The 20,484-nt window shown below is 37.2% G+C and overlaps 1 protein-coding gene across 3 annotated transcripts in view; it reads left to right on the plus strand.

Annotated features, from left to right (window-relative positions):
• The first annotated feature begins 237 nt into the window (after positions 1 to 237).
• The window catches only part of pex5la (peroxisomal biogenesis factor 5-like a), a 78,151-nt gene continuing 57,904 nt past the window's right edge, over positions 238 to 20,484 (plus strand). For all 3 annotated transcript variants that reach the window (XM_007552782.2, XM_016671811.1, XM_007552783.2), the window contains exon 1: positions 238 to 763. In XM_007552782.2, the coding sequence (XP_007552844.1) occupies positions 743 to 763 (21 nt within the window). In that variant the 5' untranslated portion in view covers positions 238 to 742. The remainder of the gene's footprint in view (positions 764 to 20,484) is intronic.

Here is a 20,484-nt window from a genome sequence, read left to right on the forward strand (position 1 = left end):
GCAAAAAACGGGGCTGATTTGTGCATTACATGGCGTTGAATAATGCACAATGTGTCAATAGCCTTCATCCACACATACCGTTTTGTCGTTTAAATTATACACATGCATGTTTCGGGAGTTGTATAAGTTTCTTCTTTGAATATTGTGCTCTGAAGGCAGATGGAGGTGTGCTTGCGTGCCTCCTTGTGGAGTGAGTGCGTCAGCACTGGAGGAGGCTCCGGAGGGACGGGTTGGCAAACAGGAAAGAGGAGCACGCTAGAAGAAGGAGCATTAGCCGGGAGACGCGTCAAAACATTTAGCCGAGAGAGGAGGGGAGGGGGAGACACGCTGGAGAGCGCTCACAATGAAGACCTGAATTGTCTTTAATGTTTTCCTTTTTTCTTTTTTTTTTCCTTAAAGCCTATATCTTGTTTATTAAAGAGAGGCACAAAACTACTAGGACGCAGTGAGGATTCTGCACCTTTTCTTTAAAGTTCGGTCCGGCGTCGCGCTCGGGGCGCTTCTCTGTCAAATCCTGGATAAGCGCGGGGCGGAAAAAAAAAAAAAGTGTCAGTTTCAGCACCTGAGAGGAGGAAAGCTCCACTCTGTCTGCTCCTTCTAGGAAACCCTGCCCCAAAAACTATTCTGCCGCTTCTAATGTGAACTGCCCCGGTCCGACAAGCTTTCCCCTGCCCGCTTCAAGTGAAGGAAGAAGCGCAGAGATCCGCTAAGGGAAGGATCGGCGACCGACTGTGTGCTCAATATGTACCAGGGGCATTTACAGGTAAGGAGCCAGACTCTGCATGTTGTCCAGCATGACGGAGCAAACGGGCTCACTTCTTCCTGCAGCTCAGTTCACATCTAAGGCGTTTTGTTTATGTCATGGAGGAAAGTTAGACTTGTGCTTTTTGTTCTTGTTCAGATAGAGCTAAGATTTTAACTATTAATCCCCCATCAAATCAAGTTGGTCGTGTATTACGGATTGATAGTTCACAGTGCATGTCTAAAACACGTGCAGTAGCACGAAAAAGGTAAACAACACCGTGGCATGTTTCGGATTACTTTACAGAGATATCAATTTAGCAAGATCCGTAAGAACACAGATTTTGACGTCATCTGGTCTCACGTCAAAATTGTAAACAGCAAAATGTGTTATGTGTCCAGAGTCCCCAAGATCTAAAACCGATTTGCAAGAATCGTGACAAAAGCAGCGATTAATAAACTGCATTGTCATGCCTCAGCTTCTTAAGTTGAAGTCAGTAAAGCTTTTAAATTATCAGCTGTTTATATGCTGATCATAATTATAATACAAAACAACACTCCAGTGTTTATTCCTGAAAGCCTCCTTCAACTCCAGAAGCCTGATAGTTCATGTACAGACTCCGGCTCCTAGACAGCTGATTATGTAATACATGTTTGCTACTGAGACACACCTAAGCGTTATAGTTCATCACACTGATGTAAAGGGGATTAATTAGAAATGCTTTTAAATGTGACCAGATACGGCATATTTCTTCATCTAAATTATATGTTTTCCATGCTTCACTCATGCTTTGAGTGTCACACACTCTGTGTTTCCCATAACATGGATGCAAGTCATAACGGCTCCGTTACAATATTAACATGTCAGAATCCAGTTCAGCCTTTGTGTGAAACAAATTCAGCAAAAACAAATGCTAATAATAAAAAAGTGAATTCTCTATTTGTAATTAGAATGAAAACATTCGTCCTGGTGTCACTTTTGACTGTGAGTCAAATGCAGAACTGTGGGCATGCATAAAATATCAAAGCTAGGTGAAGCTTTGAGTTTCCCCATCAAATCTCTGCTGAATATGATCTGGAAGGAGTGAGATTGTACATTTTAAGATAGCTGAGTCTCCTGGCATTGATGAAGTAATTTTTTGTTAGATTAATAATCATAAATAATATACATACTATTTTCTGCAGATCAGAGTGCATGCATTTAAAAACGAAGGGTTTTCCTCCAATTACAAAAAGGTTAATTGTAATATCTACTTTGCATGTGCATTATGCATGGAAAAAATAAAACATTAAATGATTGTTGAACACAAAAAAGTATTAATCTGAACTTGTTTCCCTTGTTGATGTGACCTCTGAATGAAAGCTTGTGGCATAAATAATTGAGAAATATACCTCTCTATTGCTTGGAATTTTAAATGATGTTCCTACATAGACTACCGGTGCATGACTCAGTTTTTCATAGCCTGAGCTATCAGATTTCCTTCCCTGAAGTTCCTATGCTTTGGAAGTGCATCTTTGTTGCATAGTTACCAGTTAACAAGATTTGGCTGTTTGGTCATGGCAGCTCTTGATGCTTTAAGATAAGGGCGTCCGGTTTCAATCTGATTCGTTTTGTACTGCTTACTCCCTCAGTTTTACCACATTTGCCTCTTATGCAGGTCTGAATGATCTGCATGCAACTATCAAGTATTGGATGGATCAATTTATCTTGGCGTGAGCTCAGTCTCATGAATGAGGCCAAACCTCCATCAAGGTTGGCTTGTGTGGATCAATTCCACGTGTAATAACGTCATAGTTTGGCATGATCGGTGTTGCCTGGCAGAAACACAATGCTGGGCTCTTCTCCCCTATTTTTTTAAGCCATTTTATTTCCTCCAAATGCATCCACATGCCCCTTTTGTTACTGTTTTGTTGTCATGCATGTAGTCGTTGTCCGCCTTCTCTAAGGGAGAAAATTACTTACTGTATCCGGTGTTGGAAAAGATTCGTACACTTAAAGATAAGCAGCCCAAAGGTGTGGATGTCATTCTGCCTCGTTTCTCTTTGTGTGAGGATGGAACTGGATATTCTGTGAGGCGAGCTGACTCAGCACAGCTGTTCTTCTGTCAAACAAAACAGACATATCATTGTTAGTTTGGTTGCGTGGTTTGTTTTGATGCTATTCATCAAAAAAAAAAAGAAAAAAAAAAAAGAAAAAACCATAAGACTTCATTTATTCTTCCTATAATGTGTGGAACTGCCACAGCAGCTTTTCTGTCTTGGCATTCATGTTTACTGTAGATCCAATTAAGGTTGCACTGGTAGTGTTTATGTAATAGACACCCTGCCTTAATAGGAGTGATACTCTGGTGCCTTCAGATATTTGGACTGTTAAGCACAACATCATTACATAATTTGATTATCATATTCAAACTGCTGCAGGGAAGATCTTAGATGGATACAAATGCCGATAAGAAGTAGATCAAGTCTCTTAAGGTCCCAGTCATTTGCATTACTATTTTATTACGCTGCTGATTTATTTTTGCAGTTTGATCTGCCAGGTCAAACACTGTTTATAGATTTCCCTCTAGTCATTTATAGTTGAACAGAATTATTATTTTTTTTTACTGTATTTTTTTGTATAGCTGTTTGTTTCTGTGCTAGAGAGATTTGAGGCAATCTGGTCCATTAATGGTTTTCTGCATTTTTAGGGGGTTCTGTTATATTAGAAAGCATTTAATGTGACTAATCAGATGTGGAAAAATGTTGCAGTTCTAAATGTAAAAAGTATAAATAAAAAGCACCGAGTGAGCAGGATCTCACAACGGTTTATGAAAATATGTTTCTGACCATATTGCTGCGTGGTGCCATAAATTATTGTGGATCGAGTCATAGCTTGCTACCAACCTTGTATTTCTGCGTACAGGAAGTTTGTCACAGACGTGGTGTTATGATGTGGTAGTTCTGGAAGTCTCTTTGATTTAGAGGCAGCTTAAAAGCCCCGACTAATTCTGGAGTCTTTATGATGAGTTATGTAACTTAGATTCATGTTTGGAAAGAAAGCTCAACTGACAGAACATATTTGCTTGTTGGTGATAAGTTTCGTTTTTAAAACCTACAGTTCATATTTCATAATTGTGTTACTTAGTTGTGGTGGAGCAGTTACATTTAGATGAATAAATACTGAGTGATTTCAAACACAGAAACACACCAGCACAGTCTTAATAGAACTCTTTGTTTGCCCATTTTTCCACCAAAAGATAAACATTAAATATCTAATCCATCGAATTAAAGTCTGTAATCTGCGAAAACGTAAAGATTTAAAGGGCTAGTGTTGCATTGATTTTAAAAACACAGCCTGTGCACAAAACACTGGCTTTAGCTGAGGAGTGAAAACTGAACTGTAACTGCAGAAAACCATGACCTTTACAGCATATCTTAAATTGAGCTTGATAGAGCGGCAATGGTAACAGAGTCACTGTAGTGAGGAGGAGTTGAAAGGTTAATTGAAATAAAGCCATGCAGAGTGAAGCCAATCCTATGGGAGTCAGATTAAAAACCTACACGCAGCTGGAAGCAAATGAGCCACAATTCATCTCTGAGGTTCTTTGAATGTTCTCTCATCTTTGTGCAGTAATACCTTAAAATAAACAACTCCAAACTTCACAGTACTGCTATTTACACGATGAGCTTAAACAGAGCACAGTCATCCCTGGTGTGCCATAAACTGCGCTCGATTATCTGGTAAACAAAATATGTAAGTAGAGGAACTTTCAGGACCAACTTTTGTGTTTGCAGTATTTTAATATCTGTGTCCATTGCCACACACTGACTCACTCGGTGTGCACGCATACATTTTTCTTTATGGGGGACTTGTTATTGATTACATATGCCTTTCCTTTCAAATTAAGCTTTACTATATCACCTTCTTCTTTGCTTTAATTGTAGCAATAAAATCTGAGTCTTAATGATCTGAGGTGCTCCTACATTGTTTGTGTGTACAGGAGTTGTTTGAAGGCATGGAGGGAGCGTTTATACAGCAGAAACAATCAGCCACAGCTTAATGAAGTCACTTCTGTCTTTTAATTACATGAGAATGTTTTACCATCTGATTATTTAAACCAAATCAGGGTTTTACCAAAAAGAAACACCAATCTTGTAGTAATTTTAAGGTGTCTGACATGAAAAATATAGAGTTATTGGTAACTTGCTTTGCTTGTAAATAATAGCAGCATAAATGAGAGTTTGGAAACATTAAAAGGCAGTTTGTGTGAGCAGACAGACAAGGGCAAAAAAGAGGTATTATATGCACACATATAATAGCCACGAACTTCTTCAACATGGATCAAAAGTTAGTGCAAACTTGACGGCTATGAAAAGTTTATGAAAGATTGTTGTCATTAATTCACCACACAGCTACAAATTATTTGAGACTGTAGCTCCAGTCACAATTATGCTGTTTCTCCAACCTGAGGTTGTTTAGATGGGTAAGATACTAACACTATTCTACAATCCCTTTTTAATTAATCATAAGCAAATCCGACATGGTGTCTGTGTATGTGGGCAATATGTTGCATAAAATGTAGTTTGATGGACTACGTGTAAAACTAATCTCCCATTTAGATCTCGCTTTCACACTATCATCCAAAGCAGTGATGGGATTTAAAGGATAGGATCAGACCTCCTCCTGAGCAGGATGCTCCGTCTCTGATGTTCTCACAAACAGATCAGGGGATCCTGCAGGGTTAGATGGTTTGCTTCTTCAGAAAAGTGAGGCGAGAGGTTTTCCAAAGTATTTATTTGCTAAACGTTTGTGGTTTGAGCATGTTGGGTTTGAGCAATCAAACAGCCTCGGCTGTGCGAATCAAAATTGGAATTGCTCTTCTTGAACCTTATCAGAACAGCAAAAAGGGAATTGATTTTCACCTTTCCTATGTGACATGGTTACATACCAACTATACTGTAAATATAGGTTTGGAGTTTCAAAATAGTGCGATAGATATTTATGCAGTTGATCTACTCATACACCAGTTAGCAGCAAGATTACGACAGCATGATTGTAGCTTTTTGTTGCCAGCATACCTCTCTGTGCATCCTGCTGCCATGTACTTGAGTTCAGATGAAGCGCTCTTCTTCAGTGCTACATTATCGATTCTAATACAACTTGGAAACCGATTATAAAGCACTAGTGTTCAGAAAACACTATGATTGCTCAACTGAATGTCGAGGAATTAACTGAGACACAAAAACTGTCTGCAAAGCGTTGCAGATTTTATAAAGACAAAGCCTGTGTTTTAAAAATGATCTAATTAATGTGCAGGACAACAATTCACTGCTTAGCACGTCACCATCTATGCTGGAAATTTTCCTCTGGGTACGTTTCTGCTCCACACCCGTTACCACCGCTGCCCTACGAGCCCCCATGCGGAGCGTCCCCCTGAGCTACTGTATGAGAGTCACATTTTCTTCCTCTTACAAAAGTAGGACAAGCTCCAGCATCTTTGTCACCGGGAGCAGAGGGCCGTGCCGAAGAAGGAGCTGTTCATCCATCTCTCCTGCCCAGCCCATTCATAACAGCCATTCTCCAACCGGGAATGAATTTGCTCCAGAAACGGGGCGGCTGAGGGTGTGAGAGTAGAAAGCATGGAGTCGCTTCTCAAGGGAGACATAAGCTCTCATGGATCAGAGGTGGTCATAAACAAATATGCCCTTCACTGGTGCCAGATGTAAGCAAAACAGTTCTCCTCTGAGGGGCTGAGGGATGATTTATTGTAATCTCAGTAATTATCTACCGTCAACTTTTAATGTAGATTTAACCTCTTGGATGTCTTCTTTGTCAATATTCATGGTGTAACAGAAATCGCTTTATTTTTTTAATTTGGTATATTTTTTAAAATATTCCAAAACTGTCAAAATACACTTTTGTTATTATATCATTTAGCTTTTCGATGTGTGTGCAAAAGCAACTAGTCAGTGTCAGGAAAAAATAAAAGATACTCACAACTTTTCTATTTCTATTATTTATCAACTGAGCTGAATCTCTGTTTTTGTTCCTGTGTAATTTGCTCGTAACGAATTTTAGGACAGGGCATGAAATTAATTTGTATTTTCACATTGCCAAAAAACTGAATTATTTGTTCCCTTGTCAAACAAATGTACAATGAGCAACAGCATTGATAACTGCTCAGTCATTTTAACTAATTTACATTTCTAACTAGATAAGCCAGAAAAAAACTCCCTTTTGTCCATAAACCTTCTCATACTTACCTGTTGACAGTCAAAGCTGAGGTTTGGGGTTGTTGCAAAGTAATCTAAATTACCTAATTACCAGCTCCAGGTTGCTCATCAGAGATGGGGAATGTTCTTCTGATTTTTTTGTTTTTTTTTTGTTCTGTTTTTACACTAAGATTGCTTGCAAAGAAACAATATTTAAATGGTCATACCTTTTTTTTATTGTTATTTTCAGGTTTGACATAATTAGAAAACTTAGAATACACACTTTCCTTGTTTTGTTGTGGCCAGTCACAAATATAAAAACAATACAATTTGACTTTGTATGCTTACATGCATACAAAGTCTTATTTTTAAATTATTAGTACATTTAAATGTGGAACTTGTTCATTTTAATTTACAAATTTAAAATGTTGAAAACAGTGGAGTAGAGGTAAAATTTGTCTCCTTTTTTGATAAAATTCCCTGTAAAAACCAAACAAAAACTACTTCAGGATACTGTAGCTTTGGCCCCCTGCTGCTACAGCGCCCTAGACTGGTTATACTTCAGGCCTGCCCTGCTTTTTGTTTGTTTCTGAATGAAGAAAATGATAAATTTTCTTGACTTTGACCCCAGCTGTTAACCTGCCTGTGATTCAAAAACATTTTGCTTTAAATGTCGTACAGGCTAAAGTAAAATCAAATCTGAAATAAGGGACAGCTTTACTTATCAAGCTGCAGGCCAGTATGGGTGTTAGTTGAACGGTTAAATGAATAGATAAAATGCAACTTTTAACCGTATCACACATTATTTTTAGCTTCTTTTTAAATGTGCATCGTAGCTCCTGTGGGATATTTAACTTCTTCATTTGCAAACTCCCAACAACTTTTTTATGAGAACATAAAGTGGCGAGTATCACTTTCAGCATAAACAGTAGCTCCTCCACCCCAAGCCAGTGATTATGTCAGATAATTGCATAGGACAAAAACTATGGTTTGCATAATATTTCAGAAATTAACATGCACTCATTAACAGCCCTCTAAAGATCAGCAGTAGTCACAGTTTGAGGTCTTTACTAGAGCATAAACCAAACACCACCCTGCTTCTGAGAAAATATATTAAAACATAAATGAATGGCGGCTTATTTACTTCAGACTAATTTATAAAAACTGCTACATGGTCACTTATTTGTGTGAGGCTGTAGTGGAAACAAGAACCTTTGATGTTATTTTTACACACTTAATTAAAGGAGGGTTTAATAATGAAAAGATTTACATCACCATGCTCATCTAAGTCGTCTGTTAGGTGAAGCTGGAAAGCAAAGGAGGTCATAAAGATGAAATTGTAACACTTTTCCTTCACTTGTTCAAGTCTAAATCAAGCAGCTCAGAGGAAGAATAGTGAGGCTTTTCTATAAATACATTTCCTACAGTTGCAGCTAATGAATTCCCAAGCAGAGGTTAAAAGCTAGGCTTTCAGAGGAGAGCTTAAACGAGAGATGTATCTTTGTTCAAAGGTACACCAGCTTAAAGGTTTGATGGCAGGAAAGCTTTTAAGCCATACAGAGGAGAAGGAGCAGTTCCTCAGGCCTCAATCTGACTCTGAATATGTGCTACACCTCATGCTTATTGAGGTTTAAGTACAACGTATGAGTCAGAGTTTTCCCAACCTGCATGTAGCTGTAGGTATTCATTCACATGTCTGGAGCTTCAGTGTGCCAGAGCGGAGGTCAAAAGGCCCAATGGCTTTCTTCTTGCCAGCAAAGCAAATAATTATATGTGCATAAGTCACTGGATGAAAAGGAAAAAAATATTATCTTTCTCCACAATTTTATTTTATTTATTTATTTTTTTTGCAACTTAATTTATATCAAGTGCGTTGTCGCTTTTTGACAGCATTTCTCACAAAGGTTGGTTCAGTTTTAGGCTGCAGAGAGGAACAAGTGGACAAGCACTAATAATCACGCAACTATAAGGCACTTTGGAGAGCTTAGGGGCTCAACATCTGGGGCTAAAGAAATCAGGAGCATCCTGCAATACTACATAACCAAACAGTGACTGTCACGAATCTGTTTTGAAATTGGTATCTATATCAGACGGTGGGGGGACAAACAAGACTGTCTCAGGCAGAGAATAGATTTTATCCGCTGACAACTTCTCATTAGTCCGCTGCGCAAGTAAAGAATTAAATACCTGGTGTACTACAGCAAAGAGAAGAAAATACACGGTCGCAATCTGTTCCTCTGCCCTATCTTAGCGCTCCATCACTTTGCTATAAAGAAACGTCATAAAGCCACTGTCACCTGAAGAACACGCCTCACTTCGCTCTCCAATCCAATTTCAGCTGCAGCTGGACCTCTCATCTCTCTGTCCTCTGTTCTTATGACGCTAACAAACTTAACAGTTTCTGTCAGAGACCCGTTGTGTGTCTTTGGTAGTGGAAGTTGTAACTAGAATCGCTCCGTCAGGTGATGTTTGGAGGATGGTGCAAGGTAATGACTTCATTGTTGGGTAGCTTGCTTAAGATTGACATTATTAACAGCGTCTCTTCCACCTACAGGTGGTCTGCTGCTGAGTTTTTCTGCAGGTTAGCCAAAGAAACTGAGATGTTCGGGTTTATTAACTTGGACACAGCAGCAGTTTGAATTAGTTCTTGATGTACTGTAGCACAGGAAGCAAACAAGTAGTAAAAACATACATTTTCTGTATGATTTTGATATTTAATTGAATTACTTCACAAAGTAATAGATTGAGACCTTTAAAACAGGTTGAAAAAATATTTTATAAATATTCCTAGATCCTGTTCTAATGAGGAAAATTGAAGAATTTAAAGTATGGAGCAGACAGATGGGAGAAGAAGGAAAAATAAGACTAAAATAGATTGAATCAAACAGAATCATGTCTTTAAATGGTAGATTTGTATAATTTGTTTTTACTAGAATACTGTGTGTGGGGGGGCACGTCTGATATTATCTTGTCATAAGACCAGGCAGAGCTGTAGCTGGCCTGTCTAAATGCACTGCTTTGCTTCTTAGTGAAGAGAAAAACTTTAAAAGACTGTACCTGTTTAAAAATTAAAATGTTTTGACTTGATATATTATGTATTTCTTTTTATTTGCTGTATCATTTGTCAAAAATGTTTGTAGTTAATTGTGAACTACAAATGCTATTAAATTCATTACACCGTCATGGTGTTGAATCTGAATGGTAGTAAAAAGTAGAAGTTGTTCTTTCTCTGTTCCAGTTACTGAAGGCTGATAACCTGAAACAACACAATACATCCTTCAGACATTCAACAACTTTAACCCAAGGCCGCCTGCTCTGAGCAGGACTCTCATGACAGAAGCAATCATTTCATGGCTTTAGACACAAGAGAAAACAAAAACAAAATAATGCAACTCTTTGAACAGAACGTCTTCCAACAACGGTTTGAGGCTTTCGTTTAGATCAGAAATTAGCTTGCAGGACTCAGAAATTTAGGATTAAAGTTTAGAGAAGTGGGAGGTAGAGAAAAGAGAAAGATAAAGTGAAGAAACATCGCTTTAGGCAAAGTCGCCCTGAGTCCTAGGGTTACATTTTTATTTTTATTTTTCAAAAAGAGCATAAAAGCGAAAGCTTGCTCTGTGATGATCTGATTTACTAAGTTCAGTGAGAGATTCACATCAACCTGGTGATATTATGTCTTCCTTATATTGATAATAATTGGCTAAACATCCATCTGGCATATTTCGTATAAGAAAATAGTTTTTTGTTAAAGAAACAATATATTGAGATATTTTGAGTGGAGCTGCAGATGCTGTTAGGCATCATCCACATGATTCCTTTCAGGCTTAAAAAAGCTCTTTTTGTTTCAGAAAGGCGTTTTAAAATTCCTTTGTTTGCTATAAAAGCCTATGGAAACTACAGTAATGATTTATCTTTGTTTCAGACTCTCAAGTGTTTTACATTTTCCCACTCTAAAATATAATGATATTTGGCCTCTAACTTTTAAAATTATGATGAACACACACTTTTAGAGCAGCTCCTTATGAAAAAGTGACAGGCGTCTCACACACACAGCAGCACCAACTTGTCTGAATTGATGACTGGATGGAAATAAACCACCAGTGGAGATAATGAAGCACACTCCACTTCTATTTACCCACCTCTATTTTGGTCTGTTGAAAACTTCCCTCCATTTTTTCTGTTTGCATGTGAATATTACTGGGTCAGACTTGCACATCAAAACCATAGAAATGCAGAACAAGCAACTGAGTAGGACTTAGTCGACAAAATTCATTTGAGAGTTTAGAGAAAATGTTTATCCTGTTTTCAGCTGATGGATAAGTAAGCTCTTGAGATAAGTGTTGTATGTCTGTGGTACTTAACGCAGACCAGCAGTCAGAGCTGTTTTTTTTCTCAAGCGTTGCTGTGCTGGTTTTGTTTCCGATGGAAGAAGAGAGAAATTAATTTTAAAAAGTCACTGAAAGGTGTCCAAAATGCACACAGTAACATCTTTAACAACTTCCACAGAAAATATTTTAAGACTATTTTGTCCTTAGCATGGCTATCAAACTTATTGTTTATTCCTACTGTAGAGGATTGATACATTTTTCCTCTGAATGGCTTCATTTAAAATCACAGAAAGTTGTTAGTAGCCTTCTGTAACCTTTCTGCTTTCAGGTTTTTCCTCATCCGAACTCAGGAATACTTTCATGTCAATTAAAGCGTATCCCTCAGCTATTGTTTGCAGACAGGCTGCCAAAGGAAAGGTCAGTGAAAGACTTAATGATAGAGAGAAAAATAAATCACAATAAAAAGATGATAAAGTACTGACAAAATACCAGATGTGATATACTGGCTGCTGTTTTTATTGTTCTCATGTTTTGTTTTAGTAGCTTTAAAGATTTTTTGCTGGAAGTGAACATTTATAGATATTTTTTTATATGAATCATTGCAAGAAAGTTTTAATAAACCAAAAACTTTTATTAAACAAAAACTTAGATTTTATCTTATATCATTACTTTGGCAAAAGACAGAAATGTTCTGTAATATTTTTAATGCAAAATTATGAAAAAAGTAAACATTTGCCTCAAAAAATACAACAGAAACAGTACAAATATGCTTAATTTCAATTAAAGGGCACACACCAAATGTTCTAGCTGTTATCTTTTTTTTATTTACAAAACTTAAAGTGAAAACTTAAAATTGTTTTAGGGCTTGGCATATCGAATTTCTGCCCTATAGGAAACAGGCTTTCTATGTGTTTTTGCACTTTGTGACACAGAGAGGCGGAGATCGAGTGCACTGGCCTGATGCTTGTTGGCAGCAATTGGTTGCTCAACTGTGATGTAGAAGTGAAAGCAACAAGGTTAAATTGGTGATAGGTGAGGTGGAAGACAAGTTGTCTCCTGTACCTGTGGCAGTGGAGACTTGAGCTGCTGCTCACTGAGAATATTGAGTTTTATTTGCTGCTAGAAAAGCTCCCTGTTCTTTTTAATTACAGTCCATCCTGTTTTGTATAAAATAAGAATCATAAAACCATTTTGTTATAAATGAAAATGCCACCATTAATATTTACATAGACAATGATCCAGATGGGGTAATTAATCAAGTACTGTTAGTAGTTTTCTTGTTAAAGTTAAAGAAGAGTTGATGGTTCTGCAGTCACAGGGTGTCATAAAGCGTCACAGCAGTGGATAAATCCCAGAACATCTCGCTACTCTCTTCTTAGACGATCATCGTTTATGTGACATTCTTCTCCATATCTTAGCAGTCTGCTCACTGTGACTCTGTTTGTTCATTTTAGGATTTTATTTTCAAAGAATTCAAATTCAGACATGGAAATAAGAACTATTACTGTAATCTACAGCTATGGAAACCATCGAAGCTGGAGGAAGGGTTATCTTTTTTTGCTAACATGTTTTGAATCACCTGTTATTTCCTCATGCGAAAACTTACACTAAAGTGATTCTGTTCCAGGACAATCTGATAAGAGCCTAAATAAGAAAAAAAAAGTAAATTAAGGGGGATTGTTAAAGGTGTTATCAATTTGGCACTGGTAATTTTGCTAAAGGCAATTATTCTTAAGATAGGAATTTTCTTACCCACTGAATACTCAGAAAACAGATTTTTCAAAAAGAAAATTCTGAAAATGGTGAGATTACAATAATGTAATAAAAACTAATGGCTTTAAAAGAGGGGACTGTACAAGAGACCTATTTTTAAACAAGACCTAGTTTTGATAGTTCTAAACATTTTATATTAATTATCCAAATTTGCGAATCATTGGCAGCCTTCATTTAGCAGAGATAAGAGATGCACATTGCCTTTTACTTTACATGTTTAGGTTCTTTTTCTAAGGTATTTATTTGAGGATTTGTTGCATTCTTGACTTAAAATAAATAATTATAGAAAATGCTTTGAGACAGACTTGTTATCGGTGTTTGACACTGATTCAGAAACATAATTTCCAACTTGTCTTAGGAACTAACATAACTATTATATTCTGAATTCTACTTATATATACTGGCATACTTCCAGAAAAGGTCTGACAAAATAATTTCCGAATTCCCACTAACAAATCTATTAAAGTATTATCAAGGAATTATATTATCTTGTTTAGATTATTATGTTGGTGTAAATCTCCCTGCAGTGAAACAGAGGATAAGTTGTTATCCTCTGTTCCTCTACGCTCTACGCTGGTAGAGGACAATAGTCATTTTTCCTTATGCTATGATTACTGCTGATTGCCTCTTTTACTAGCCAAAGGACTTAACTCCAACAACAGACCAAGATGATTTAAGGAAACATGTTAATATTAGTGACGCAAAGCACTATTTCAGTTTCTTTCTTTTTTCATTCATTTAAAAATCAGTCAAACAGATCAGAGATTGAATATCCTGGCCCTGACAAACAGAAAAGGCAGTTTAAAAAATAGAAAATAGCTGTTTGACATGATTACACGTGGCTCTCAGCCTCTTGTGTAATCAGCCCTGCTGTACACATCTAGTCTTACGTGAGGAGCACTTCATTCGCCCCGCCACACCTCAGACACAAACACGTCACCAGCGCCGGCTCCAAATGACCAGCAGAGACATTTGCCTTCCATGATGAACTCCTCGCTGTGTTAATTTGCACTAGAAATGTGAAATTTACATAAGGGGAAGTGGGAACACCAGCATCTGCCTCTCCATCAGAGAGAAAAAAAAAAAACACTTTGGTCTTCTTGAGTGGTCCAACACGAGACAATTATCATACTGATAATATACGTCTCTGCCTCGATGAATGTGGCTCTTCAGCAGTGATTGGTTGGTCAAAAGATATTTTCAAGCTGTTATTATCATCAAGTATCAAATTATCAATAAGCTCTGCATAGGCAATCATGTGGTACAGTGTTTCAAAATAGAAATTGGAAGCAGCGTCTCTCCAGAAAGCAATTGTGAAATCTTAGATTCCCTAGTTGCTAGTTGGGCTTAAAGCCAGGCTCTGCTTCAAAGCAGGAAAGCCATCGCCGAGGAATCCCTGGTCTGCTTCCTTTGTGTATCTGTTTCCATCCAGAAACCACAAATCACACCCTGATATCATTACTATCTCCTTTTAATAGTTTGTAGTCACAGAATGGGCTTTAATGACATAATCTGCTCTCCCGCTGTGTAAAAAGAAAGAGTTGTAAAACTTTATAATTATGACCTATTTGAACATGACTGCAAAATGAGGCACTGAGATTTCATCAAGAAATGTTAACAATAAACGCTGTGGAAATGCTTAATCAATGCTATCTGTTAAAGTGGGACATTATGCAAAAATGTGACATAGAAAGATTTTCCTAATTACAAGTGATGCTGATTTTCAGGATCACACAGACATTTTGTTTAATGATCAGTGAACTTGGAGCTGTGCTAGCTGGCTGGAAGGGGTTTGGGTTAGAGGTGGGCATTTATATCATTTATGAGCTAACATGATACAAATTTTGATTTATGATGTCTTAAATCTCAGTTAAAGATGTAAAAAAAATAAAGAAACTGGAAGTATTATCAGGGAGGTTAATTTTACTATCTATCTATCTATCTATCTATCTATCTATCTATCTATCTATCTATCTATCTATCTATCTATCTATCTATCTATATGACTCAGGAGGGATCTGTTTTCGTTGCCGGTTTTATTTGTAATAAATGGCGTTGGGCCACTGTGTTCCTTGATCATAGTTTGATTTTCCATCCAGGATTTTAGGAAGGATTAGTGCCGATTTAAACCCAAGAGCTTGAAAGATTTAATCTTAAAAGAGGGAAAGTGAGATCATGATGTGATGTCACCTCTGCCTTTGGATTAAATTTCCTGAAAAAAAAAAAAGGAAAACATGTCAAGGTATTAATGTGTGTTAGATGGTGCTTTTGTGTAGCATTTGTATTATTTCTCCACTGAGATCACTGAAGCTGTGAGAGGACATTTATCATCAGACCAATGTCTTTTGGCGGTGGTGGAAAGATAAACTGTCTGCTGACTTCTCTCTTTTCTCTTTCCTCTCTCTTTATCACACACACTTGGGTGCTCTATCATCAGTCTGGAAACCACCTCACTCTCACAAACCTACATAAACATGTTGAAAAATAAAATGTGTGCCTCCGCAATGCAAGAGAAGCAGCTCTAACAGTTGACAGTTTCCATTTAAGGCATCCTGCTCTTTATATTTGACACATTTTTGATAGATTTATACCATTACTCTGTGATGACCACAGTGGAGCCATTAGATGGTTCACTGAGCCCTTTCTTGAAACGAAATGGCTTTGTACTGTACGTCTTAAAGGCATTTCGTCTTTGTAAGGAAGTACAATTTTCTTTTGTCCCTGAATTACGTGAGACGAGCAGCTTTATGCTGTCAGAAACCTGAAATGTTCCACTTTAGAAAGAATTTGAGGTCACTCCCTTTACTGAACCTGCTGAACTTGTCCAGAGGATGCTTGTGATACAATTTGACAAGTGGAAGTTGACTGTCTATCAGGCCTTTGTGATGTTGCTTCACATAAACCTTAATTATATCTGAGCTGCTGTCCTTTTTTAGATGCATTTTAGACCTTCAAGTCTTGTGTGTTTTTTGGCTTATGGACCGTCATTTTCCCCCAAATGACTGTGGAAATCATGAAAGGAAACTGATATTCATCTCATTCTCATCATCTCTGTTATGTTATTTTGCCTGGTGCATGAAATAAATTGTATTAATTCAACAGAAACAGAAAATGTCAGTTTGCATGGCAGAAAAACAGAAATCTAGTCTGACAGTGTCTCTAAAAAAATCTGAATAATTCTGAAGGAATTCAATGGAATATTATTTTTCAAGTACACATATAAAGTGTGTATAGATTAAACACACTAATCTGTGTCTATTGCAAATAGAATGAAGGGAGGAAAATGGCAGACTAAATATATGAATGGTAGCATCACACCCCCACATATATTTATATCGAAAAACTTAAACAAAGGTTATATTTCTCCTAAGCTGCATAATCTCAGGTTGACACATTTACATTTTTACTGTGGTAAAATCATCTCTAATGGAAAATAAAATCACGAGCTGAAAGAAAATCATTTAATACTCCATTTGTCATAACTAATTTTGATTAATTACACACGTTCTGCGTTGGATTTTAGTCAGTACAAAAAATAAAATAATTATCTCACAGTATTTGAATCAGAGTTAAGACACAATGCACAGAATCTGTAAATGATTGTATTACAACATAATTATCATAAACTCTAATCCTTTCATGACGCTGAGGGAAAGCCGACATTAATTTCCTTTCACAGCGTGAGTGAAAATCCTTGAACAATAAGCGATTTCTGGCAACATGTCTTGTTTGCACAGATGGATTTGAAACTGCTCCAGTTTCAAAGTGAAGAAGCGTTAAGCGAGAGGTGGGGTTGTGTGTCAGCAGTGTGACTCCACTGGACGTCACAGTGGGGGGCTAAGTGTAATATGATATCAGGGGACCTACACTGGACCTACAACTGGTATGTAATGTGTAACCTCTGGAAATCTGATTTCTATTGATCCATTTGTCATATTTTCTGTCCATTTTATGGAACACTTAAAATAACACACTGTGATTGAGTTAGATTTCACAAACACAAGCAGGAAACTGGTCATTGTCAACAAGATTTGACTGATGTGAAGTCAAAGGTAAAGACAACCTACTAGTTCAACAAGTAGCAGGAACCTGCTTTTGGTCCCGTCTTATGTTATTTTATATTTATTGTCATTCATTTTTTGAGCATGATATGTTAACTGAAACAAAAAAATCTGTATTTTCTCTTCTTTCTTATGCACTTCTTGTTACTGTGTACTATTTTTATTTTTTTATATTTGTATCATGTTCGAATAAAATTTCATTTCATTTCATTTCATTTCATTTCATTTCATTTCATTTCATTTCATTCACAGCTTGAAAACAATATGATGGAACAAAACATTGGATGCCAGTCTAGTGCCACCATAAAAACAATAGATGTGATTATTAACTGTATAATAGTTTTTCATCTGATCACATTGTAGGTTTTTAGAAACTTCTTTTAGGATTTTTGCAGTCTGCGTTCAACGTGAACTCCCTACATGCTCTCCACTCAATCTAGTATCTGATTCAAATTCTTTTGAGATCTCCTAATCTCAATCTAAAGCTGCTACAATCTTCTCTCTGAAGGCCTCAAACAGTTCATTCAGTCTTAACCTTTAACTGTCACAGCTTCAACTTTTAACAGTAACACACTGGACTAAATGTCTGAGGTTGAGCCTCAATTAAAATTCCAAGTAAAAGTGTTCTCAGCATGTGTGTAATATTAGCCATAAATGTGGGCTGTACTAGGTTAATCCTCACCAGAACCTGCATTGTTTTCAAACCTTATTTTACAGAAAATCACACTTGTTTAAGGTAAGCAGACACATCTCTGTCCTGCTGCGCCTTTGTGAGCTTTGGGTGCTCCGGTTTCCTCCTACAGTGTGAAAACAGGCTTGTCACATTGATTGCTGATTCAAAATTATTTATAGCTGTATGTGTGTCTGCCTGGCTTTTTTTGTCTTGTGCATTTCCGTGTTGACCCTGCACCAGATTAACAGCCTGTCCAGCATGTACCCCATATTTCACTGAAGGACTGCTGGGAGAGCCTTCATCCCCTGCACGGCCATGAACAGGACAAAGCAGATGAAGAACATGAGTCAGTGAGAGTGCCACAGCATTGCCAAGCTAATAATTTGCAATTTGTGTTATCTGAAAGTGTTATCTCAAAGTAAAAACATGCTTTAACTTTGGAAGGAGTAAGGAAGTAAGGAAGGAGTGTGTTCAAAAAGACTAAGAATGTCACACACTTAAATATATTAGACAGACTGTGTACTGCATGTGTAATCAAACATGTATATTGGAATATGAACACAGACATCAATGGACAGGCCACCAGAGGTGAAGCACAGCACACCACTGCCTCAACATGCACTTCTCTCATATATTTGAACAAGTATTGGATAAATTCATTGTAATGCCTGGCAGTATTACAAACAGAGAATGTCAAATGTCTAATGTACAACGCCACTGTGAAGGTTTTGAGCTGAAAGCGTTGATATCTGCACTAGTAAGCATTAAGTCTGCATATTAAAACTGTCATCATGATCCAGCTAGTCATGCTGATATCAGTATTTAGTTTAGAGCAAAAAAAAAAAAAACCTAATCAATAATTATGGGTATTGACTGATATGAAATTATATTGCTATATGTTGTTCATCCATATCCCTCAGCCCTATTCTTGAAGGCTGCTAACTCTTGGTCTCCAACTCTGGAACCATCTGTCCACCATAGTTAACCAGAGACTGTCTGAATGTTCCTACAACATGAATTGGAGATTAATTATAAATGGTAATGTAATGGTGTAAAGTGTTGGTGTGTAACTATGTGTGAGCCTGAGGGTTTTATAATACGTCTTGTTTTCATCCTGGAGAGCTCATCTAGTTAAACCCCTCAATGTGTACACCAACTCTCTGTCCTTTCTAAACGAATAAATCTGGACGTAAACAATCTTCTTTAAGGCTACACTAAATAAAAATGTTGCATATCTCTATAAAGTGGCATAGCAATCCAAAAAAAAAAGGAGGGCATAAAGTCAAACTTCTGCAATAAAGAGCACTAAGGAGCAAACATAATGGCTATTGGTACTGGAACTTAAAAGGACAGTGATAAACTGATCTACAGGGAGTGAGATAGTGCAGCTGCCCGGATCTAGGACAGTCGCCGGCTCAAAGTGAGTGTCGCATCTGCAAAAAAAGCCTAATGCTATTTTCCAGCCAGTCGTTAGTAATCAGGTTATTGTACCCTCCTGCTCAATGCACAGAGGGGATTCTCCTTCTTTTACTGTCATCCCTCATCATTAGCAGTTGCGAGCCAAGTTGCAAGTAGCAGCACAGCTACCGTGTAAGTAATGAGTTGTGCACACGCTGCAAGGGGATCTTATTGTCCGCTTCCTCCACGGTTTTTCTTAATGGGCAGGTGAATGGAGAAGGAGGAAATTGGCCACCAGGGCCTGAAAAAGGCTTTTGTACTGTCAGGATTCGAGGCGTTATCAATGGAGAGTTACAGAGGAGAGTTCAACCCGAGGCTGAGATTTACCGCCCCATCATCATTAAATTTCCACTGCCCTTGAGTCACTCTTCATATATTGGCCACTGTCAAAGTGCCACCAGGTCTGATCTGCTCCAAAGGCAGATATAAATACATTAAGCATTTGTGTTTATTTTGATCTATTTCGAATGGTTTGAGCTATGAAGCATCTCAGTTACCATTTGTGAGTTTTTGTGAGAGCAAAGCTGCTGTTTTTAAAATGGTAGTTTACCACAAGCTTTAATTGTTTTCTTTTCCTAGTGATCCAAGGATTCCGTATTTTAGAAAATCTGAAGATCTTAAAAAAACACAAATGCTGATGTAACAATTAGCTATTACCTCATAATGTATGCATCATATGAAAAACAGCTGCTTTATCATCTACTTTGTTGTTGAAAACAATCTAAGTCTATGATTAGTCTTTGCTGACAGAGTGCACAAAAGTGCAAAGGCAGAAAAAAAATGGTTGAGCGTATGCTATATCATAAGTTCATCACTTTCTTTAGTGGCTCACAGATGGTTGTTAAGTGCTGTGTCCAGAAGAAGGAGAGAGCTGACTCATGGTTATTTGTTGAACAGCTTTAGGATGATTCATTTACTGCTATATTAAGGCTTCCTGCCAGGTCATTTACTGTCTCAAGAATGTGCATTAGAGTCAATGTAATAACCCAGTAAAAGCCCCACTTAATGTAAGATTTGTATTCTGATTGCTGCTGGGCATAAAAAGACAGCAACATTTGATACAGAGTAATTTATTTATTTATTTTTTTTTTCATTTTAAAGTTTTGTATTTCCAATTTGGGGTTGTGGTGGTTATGTTTTATTTATTTATTTATTTATTTATTTACACTTTTGTGCATCCTATAAACTTCACAAGCACATAGTACTACTTATAGGCAGATTCAAGCTATTGAATCTATTGTAGTAATTATAGGCA

Source organism: Poecilia formosa, unplaced genomic scaffold (genome assembly GCF_000485575.1).
Source record: "Poecilia formosa unplaced genomic scaffold, Poecilia_formosa-5.1.2 Scaffold52, whole genome shotgun sequence".
NCBI lineage: Eukaryota > Metazoa > Chordata > Actinopteri > Cyprinodontiformes > Poeciliidae > Poecilia > Poecilia formosa.